The 8762-nt window shown below is 48.4% G+C and overlaps 1 protein-coding gene across 4 annotated transcripts in view; it reads right to left on the reverse strand.

Moving 5' to 3' along the window:
• LOC105892308 (septin-9-like) overlaps positions 1–8762 on the reverse strand; it is a 56597-nt gene that overhangs the window by 25088 nt on the left and 22747 nt on the right. Inside the window, exon 1 of one of the 4 annotated variants that reach the window (XM_031563549.2) lies at positions 4904–5150. The exons of 2 other annotated variants lie outside the window; for them this stretch is intronic. In XM_031563549.2, the coding sequence (XP_031419409.1) occupies positions 4904–4961 (58 nt within the window). In that variant the 5' untranslated portion in view covers positions 4962–5150. Of the gene's footprint in view, positions 1–1317; positions 1499–4903; positions 5151–8762 lie in introns of those variants that run through there. One more of the 4 variants, XM_031563548.2, reaches the window with a different exon arrangement.

An 8762-nucleotide genomic window follows, 5' to 3' on the forward strand; every position in this document is an offset into this window, starting at 1 on the left:
AGCTGTATTTATGAACAGGCACATGCACACAGCACTGGTGTTTACGGCTCAACGGGCTTCAGTGTGGTGGTGGCGGCGGCGGCTGGCTTCAGGCTTCAGGCCGGCCACCTGCAAATGCCCAGCGATGTGACCCCAACCGCAGACATCACAGAGCAGGACTATTAAAGAGCTCTTCCTTTTCATCCATCTACTCGTCCATCAATATTGACGAGCTGTGGAGATAATATATATAGCCCTATAGAAGTAGGGTTGACCAGCCACACAGAGTGAGAGACTGGAAGTCTCTTTTTTAGTGCAACAACATATTCAGGAAAAAAAAACTATTTATAGTTTGACAAGACTGAGAAAAATAAAGACAACCCGTATAATTCAAAAAGCATCTCCACTTTGAACTCCTTCCTCCCTGCTGTGTGGCCTTCCTTGAAAGACTAAACTCAACCTAGGGGGAAGTCTCAAATGGCAAAACATTCACATTCACACACACACACACACACACACACACACACACACACACACACACACACACACACACACACACACACACACTTGACATTTCATCTCCCATTGAACTTTTCAGGCAAAATCAGGTGTCTCTGTCTACAGTTACGCAGCGACGGCCAAAACCCTGAATTACCTTAAAACTGTAACACCCAAGGCCAAGGCTCCGGTCCAGTGCACTGGATCGAAAGCAAACTTAGTAACCTATTAATGGACCCAGAAAGAGAGGGGAAGAAGGCAACATTGCAATCTCTCCACAGAGCCAAAGCAGGCCCCTGGAAACATGGAAGGCATTTATAACAAACATGATGCAGGCACACTCCCCCACCCCCAGATTGATTACTAGAAGCCCGGGGAGAGACGGCCCAAACAAAAGAGAGAGAGAGAGAGAGAGAGAGGGAGAGGGAAGGAGGGAGAGAAGAGAATGGGAAGGAGGGAGGAGGTGCTTGCTGAACCCATCATATGTTTCACAGAACAAGAGAGAGAGAACAAGAGAGAGAGAGAGAGGCCCATCCTCCCCAAACAAATGTTCAACAAATGTTTGCCACAATGTTGTATTTCCTCTGCTAGCCTTACAAACATCACAAATGCAGAAAGATGACACCTGAAAAACGTCTGCGAGTAGAAAAAAAAAAAAACCTGAAACAACACTTTCTTTGTCTTAGATAGGCCTTCAGAGGAGGCTTCCATGAACAAGACACCACAAGTAAAGTAAGACACACACACATTTAGAGACAGACAGACATACAGAGCAGAGGGACACAGAAACAGTACAACTCAATGGAACACAGCACACGGGGATTATTGGCAGCAACTCACCCTTCCCAGTTTTATCTCTCTCACTCCCTCTCTCTCTTTCTTTAGCCTCCTTCTTTCTCTGCCTCCTTCTCAGCCTGCTCCAGCTGGACTCACTGGTGCTCACAGGCCACACCCACTCCCTGGTCACATGACAGCCAAGCATTCCACACCCCTCATTCAGCCAGTGGCAATCAATAGAGAGCAACAGTGTGTCTGTCTGTATGTCTGTATGTGCATCCTCCCCGAGGGCAACGGATGTGTGCATACGCTTGTGTTTAGGCATATAAGCAAATGGGTGAGTGTTTGTGTGTGTGTGTGTGTGTGTGTGTGAGAGAGGGAGATAGAGAAAGAGTGAGGGAGAGAAAGAGTGAGAGAGAGAGAGAAAAAGTGAGGATAGAGAAAGAGTGAGAGAGAGAGAAAGAGTGAGGATAGAGAAAGAGTGTGAGAGAGAGAGAGAGAGAGAAAGAGAGAGAGAGAGAAAGAGAGAGAGAGAGAGAGAGAGTGAGTGAGGATAGAGAAAGAGAGAGAGAGAGAGAGAGAAAGAGAGAGGAAGAGAGAGAGAGAGAGAGAGAGAGTATGTATATAAATCCATGCAGCACAGTGCTCCAGCAGACTGCTAAGACATTTGGTCATTGTCCCTGCTTCCCCTGCAGTGAGTGTCCATATGCTAGATTGATGGATGTCTACAGCTTGTGACTGCTCAGGACATCTCCTCAAGGAAGCACTGCACATTAATCAAACACTAATCTATTAGAAGGCTTACATACTGTATTGAAAACAATGTCTGCTCCCTTATATAAGTGCATCTACTTTCTCTGGCTGACAGCCACATAGCAACTGTTGGGAAATAAATCATATGAGCATTATGAAAAGCACACACGCATGCAAACGCATATATACACGCAAATGAGACTCTCCTACTCGGTCCTCAGTTCAAAAACACGAATTCGAACAGAACCCCTGGTGCGAGAAAAACACCTCTTCTGTTTATTTCCTGTTCAAGAAACCACCGACACCTATTTGCCTCAGTGGTTGGTGATTTGAATCCTCTCGTCTTTTCAGCACAAAGTGTGTGTTTCAGTGTCTGTCTAGTCATGCACCAACACATTTCAGCTTTGCAAAGCCCCGTGTGGTTTCCCCACCTGTGTGTATAGAGGTCTGTGGAGATAGAGCGTTGGTTGCAATCACCTGTTCCAGGACCTGTGTGTATAGAGGTCTGTGGAGATAAAGCGTTGGTTGCAATCACCTGTTCCAGGACCTGTATGTATAGAGGTCTGTGGAGATAAAGCGTTGGTTGCAATCACCTGTTCCAGGACCTGTATGTATAGAGATCTGTGGAGCTAGAGCGTTGGTTGCAGTCACCTGTTCCAGGAGCTGTGCCAGGATGTGAGTCCTCTGAGGAAGTGATGTCGTGTGGTGGATCTCTCAGATCTGATCTGAACGTGGAGGAAATGGCTTACTTTGCACAGACGACGCTAAGGCTATTATGCTTATTACTCAGGTTGGAGGAAAGCAATAATCCTTTTCCTAACACTTCAACATTTTATGTGCAGGCCTGTGACACCAAGATTTGTTTGGCAGGCAGAGCCAGACGTGACTTCATCACTTCGCTACAGCAGTCAATGCTTGAGGCGGGTAGCTGAACACATTAGTAGGGGATGGTGAAAACCGTGGCTCATACGGTTACCACCACAGTCTTACCACTGGTCTGCACAAGAGCTTTGTTGGACTTCACAATTTGAAAGGCTTCCTATACATGGAGCCACAGTGTCATGAGGTGTTGGACTGATTTTGAAATTTCATACTGTTCACTGTCTAATTGCTCCCAGCATTTAAGCCAGGTTCCTACATGGTGGTCTTCAGGCTCATAACCCACACCAAAGCCAGCCAAGACAGCCAAGGCCTGCTCTGTAGCAGTCTTACTCTGTAATGTGGCATGAAGTCAACTAAGCCATTGCGCTAACTGTGCAAAACAACCACATCATTTAGCACAGTGCGGCCAATTTGTGTCTTCCTCTGACACATTTCTTCCTGAAGAGCATAATTCAGCAGCTTCCGAGTACCCAAGTCTTCTGCACGATCCCTGTAACTGATTCAGGCCTTCAGCTGTGTTTTCTTCAGAGGACCGTTTGGCATCGGGAGCTTTTGGAGAGCGAGGGATGGCGGCGAGTTTCCTTCCTCATCTTGATTACACACGACGATAACAAAAAATGAACCCTTGGAGCTTTGTCAGCCCCAACTTCCTTGTTTGCAAACACAAACAAACATTCGAAAGTTGCGTTGCTGAGAGCCCTCCGGATTCAATTATCCGGTTCTAGGACGAGATCTACGCTGGATCTACGCGGTGCCTCGCAGCACCGGATCCAATGGGCCTGTTGTTGCTTTTTGTTTGTATCGGTTTCCCCCCCTCCCACGGCCATTTTGGGCCGATGAATATCCATGCAGAAGGGAACCGGAGACTAAGCTAAGCAGAGCAAGCTCGGTCCCCCGGCGAGTTCTTTGTTGAGCATGAGATCAGGTCTGATAGTGGGAGGAAGACTGTGTGATTAAGGCATATGGAGCTGATTAGCCACCCTGGCTGTAACGCTCTCAGAGTGACTCACTGTCAGGGCCCACCTTGAGCTCGAGGAGATCAGGCTTAGAGAGAGAGAGAAAGAAGATGGAGACTCTCGGGAACATAAGTGCTGTACCGTTTCGTAGAGAGTTGCTTTTATTCCAGCATTGAAAGCTTTCAGTTACGCACAATGCTACAAGGACCACTTTCAAAGCTCTAGGTCAAATGGTTGAGAATTATAACAATGGTTCGGTTCTCCAAAAGAACATGTGGCTTTTTCGCAGTGTTTGACACATTTCTGATTGCCGAGTTTTGTGTTTCCCCTTCAGTCTTGTTTGCTTTTACGTGAATGCTCTTCTGCACTCTCGTAAGACCTGAGTGCTCTGTTTGAACAGCGACCACAAAGTTGATAAATTGTCGGAATTTGTGGCTAGAACGGCGACATTGTTTGTGTAAGCAGAAGTCTTTTTCTTGCTGTGTCCTTTCACTATGCTTTAAGCCTCAGAAGCTTTCCCAGCTGTGGTGTGTGAAGCTCCAACTGCCAAATCCCAGGACACAGGGGAGAAGGGAAGAGGCTCTGTGGATTGTCAGTAATCAGAGACGAGTATGCCTGCCCCCCCCACCACCACCACCACCACCCCAACAGCACATACAGCACTGTCCCACACTACAGGCTAACATGAACACAGAGTTGAGCCATTCAGATTTCCGGTCCTTGTTTGTCTTTTACACAAACGTTCCTGATAAAGAAAGAACCGCGAGGCAGCAGAAGAGGAAAATACACACAGGAAAAGGAAATTGACAAGTACACCGTCAAACAGAGAAGGTCCCTAATCCTTTTTGGAGACCTTAGCTGAAGTTTTGCAAAACAGCGAGAGAAGCCAAGAGAGCCACCCTGGGACAGTCAGTAAATCTTCTTCCCCCTGCACCGGGAAAGAGACTCCACATTGTAGCCATGTTTGCCTCTAATGCGAACCAGTTGTGCTGTCGCTCGCTTTTCGTCAGTGCTGCTGCCCACTCTTCCCCAAACACACACACACAGTCAATACTCACGCAGAGGTTCCGGCTCAGGGCTCTCGCGGATCTCCACACAGACCGCCGTGTGCTCCATTCCCCTTTGCTCGTGGCTCGGAACTTTCTAGAAAAACAAAGTGGCCGCTTGTCTTCTGCTGTTGCTGCTGCTCTCCGGCGCTTCCCCTCAGCTCTGACAGCTGCAAGCTCTCGGGTCGCAGTGCACGGACCACTCGGGGGCTCTCTGCACTCGCTCTCCGCCTTTAGCCACAGCAATAAACACCTCTTCTCCTCTCTCTGCTCCTCTCTCCTTTCTCCACTCCTCTCCTCTCTACTCTCCTCATAGCTGGGCCTTCCGGGGGATTCCCTGCCCCTAATTCAGAGAAGCCCAGGCTACAGGATGACTCACCCCCCCCCCCCCACACACACACACACACACACATGGAGAGATGGGCTCTGAGATTAAATCCATGTGTGGTCGGCTCACTTATAATAATTATTGGAGTTAGGCCTGCATACCACGGTGATTCAGATTTCAGGATATTTTTGAGGGGGTGCGTAACCCCAAAACAAGAGGTATCGAATACAGTACTAACACAATGTGTCTCTTTAGAAAAAACATTTGTCAGTTGTTGGCGTTCGATGGGGAATCTGCAGGCCAAGCGCTGATCTAATTCATTCAGGAGGGGAGTAGTCTGGAGTCACACTGGCTCCTCACTCTGCGGCGGACCTTTCAGCGCCTACAGCCTTATCAGCCACATGTCCATATGTGGGAACTGGCCCGGCTGGCTTTCACGCAGGAGTGGAGCCACACTCCAGGGGTGTCTTGGCAAAGCCGCTTCCACCCAATAATTAGTCCCAGCGCATCGGCAGAAGCCAGTGTTTACGCAACAGAAATCACTCCTCAGAATAGGGTGAGATGTCAGTCAAGCGTGAGGGGGCATTGACTACTACAGTGTGCCTGCTAATCCACCGCTCTATGATCTTCTGAAGTGCTCAGACCAGATTATGTCAGGTGCCCGAGCATCATTTTTGCAGGTTTTTTTTAAGATCCTGTGAAATAGCATCCTGTCAATTACACGTTCACCACGTTCTTGTTAGGTGTGACATTTGTCATCAAAGGTTGGATGCCAGCAAATTAGTTCAAATGATCGCTATGCTTTCAAGTTTTGTGATGGATACATTTAGAGACAGACATCAAAGCCATGGCATTCAAAACGTAAATTAAAATGTGTCAGTTTACCTGCCATACCTCTGGGCTTTGTCTGCATCCAAGTGTTAAATACCATCAACACTTTATGGTTGAGAGGCTCAAATCAACAATGACACACGATATTACTGAGAAATTGTGCATTTTCTAGAAATCTCATATCCTCTCACTTAGTTATAGCACTGGACTATAGTTCTGGCAAGGACATGTTCAATTCCCAGAAAACAGTGGCTGATGAGTTGCCCAATATATCTTCCTGATAATGAAATACAGTTTAGGCACTGTAATACATTTAGGTTACCTGCCCAACGATTCTATGTTATGAGTCCAGAACACTGCTGGACCTTTTCGAGTCTGGTCCCCCTGCTTTGACCTGGAGTCGAGGTTCATATCTAAAGGCAGCTGGCACCTGAAGCATCCCTCTGCAGCCCTGTTATTCATGGAGCATCTCAGCCCAGCTCTGCTCTGACCACTGTGTGGATGGGATGGCCCCGGATCGAGGGCCGCCAGCGCAGCTTCATTTAGGGCTTAGAGGTCTCCCACACTTAGAATAACAGGGCCCTGCCAGGGCCCCGAGTTCAGCTAGTCCACCAGATGGCTTCAGTATGGTGCAGATGGCACCCTGCCACAGCAGACACACACACACACACACACACACACACACACACACACACACACAGACACACACACACACACACACACACACACACATACACACACACACACATACACACACACACATACACACATCACAGGACACACACAAACACACACACACACACACACACACACACACACACACAGACACACATCACGGGACACAGTCCCCACATAACAGCAGCTGCTAAGTGATACATTCTACATTAAACAACACAATTAGTTTGTCTGGGGAGTGAAAATATCACTGTCAACGGCACTCTAATTGCCAAGTGCATAACATTGACAGTGTCATGGCAGCTGCTGTGTTTCAGTTAGTGTTTATTGGAGAAGATTGTCCTGCCACGGCCCCCGAGACACCAAGACCTGTTCAAAAGATAAACTGTTCTTGTGACCACATCAGAGAGGGAGAGGTCAGGTCAACCCCAGGCCTCGGGATCACTGGAGGAGAGTTCAGACTCGGCCGTGGGAAGCCAAACACTGGGAGGGAGGTTCTGCTACCTTCCAGTCTTGATCTGAGCCCGTGTGCTGACCTGCAGGGCCAGGGAGGAGGTTCTCCTCCACGCTGATACTGCTGTAGGAGCGCAGACAGCTCGTCTCCTGCTCAGTGTCCCCACTCGGCTCTCAGTGCCTCTGGGCTCATTGGACCACCGTGTTTGATGGGGGACACTGAAACTGCTGGAGCTATAGTGTTGCTCCTGATAAGGCAAACACATCCGGGCTTTAGAATGCGGTCTATCTCAGATTCTGTACTCTCGGAGTCTGCTTTGTATCCTGTGCACTGAGTGTTCAGAAGGGGGATTCAAGAGGGCCACAAATACTTCAAGCCTTAGAAAGTCTGTTCAGTAATGTTCACAAACATTCACCCTCAAAATGGCAATTTTTTTTGCCTGTCACCAATGTGTCTCTGTTGTATCTGGTGTTCATGTGAAGGGAAATAGGCTAAAGGAAGTGACCAATGTCAAAACCCCACAGGGGCTGACAGGAGACATGGTTGGTTGGGTGTGTGTGTGTGTGTGTGTGTGTGTGTGTGTCTGTGTGTGTGTCTGTGTGTGTGTGTGTGTGTGTGTAGAAACGGAGTAATATAGAGAGACAGAGAGGCCCCTGACTAGAAAGGGGGGTTTGTAGCTTTGATAGACCTTCTGCTGAGGTGGGACCTCGTGTAACCCTCAGCGCTGAAAGACATATAGGATAAACAGATGCTCCAGGAAACACCGTCTACAGGGGGCCATCCTTTCCCTGCAGTGAATCCACTCTCCACCCCACAATGCAATGCGAAAGTACGAGTGATCTCGATTCAAGGATGCAGAGAGGTTTGACGTTTTGATGATTATAAATCTGATTATGAACACAGCTGTAAATACACTATAATGAAGGACAACACAGTGGCACCTCTATTGAATTTGATCTCTGTCTATCCTATACATATAGTATATATATATACACTAAGTGATGTTCCATATCCATATTTATTCACAAATTTCCATTTTGACCGCAAACATAGTCATGTTCTTAATCACTGCAAATGACTCAAACCCAGACATTCTCCATGACATCACCAACATCACCTGCGCTGTAAGCCTTTGCAGAGTCACCTGTGTGTCAGCGCCACCTACTGTCAGGAAGAGCATCCTGCATCCTGCACTCACGGCCTGAGGTGGCACCAGGCACCGGCTCTCAGCGCAGCTGACTCTCACTCTGTGGTCCGTAATTACCTGCCTCCCTCCCCTCACCTCCCCTCCCTCCCCTCCCCTCCCCTCCCCTCCCCTCCCCTCCCCTCACCTCTGCACCAGCGGCCAGCTCTTATAAAGAGAGCCCAATAAAGCTGGGGCCACGTGGAGTGTGGTGCTGTAAAGAGTCTAAAGTGGGCTCACATTAGCCATGATGACATGCTCAGCGGGGCACCTCCCCTGGCCACTAACCACACCTGACTGCACCTCCTCCCTCCCTCTTTCTCTCTCCCTCCCTCTCTCTCTATCCCCCTCTCGCTGCCTCGCTGCACGTCCTTCTCCTCCTTTCCCTCTTTCTCCCTGC

This window comes from Clupea harengus, chromosome 26 (genome assembly GCF_900700415.2).
Source record: "Clupea harengus chromosome 26, Ch_v2.0.2, whole genome shotgun sequence".
In the NCBI taxonomy this organism is placed as follows: domain Eukaryota; kingdom Metazoa; phylum Chordata; class Actinopteri; order Clupeiformes; family Clupeidae; genus Clupea; species Clupea harengus.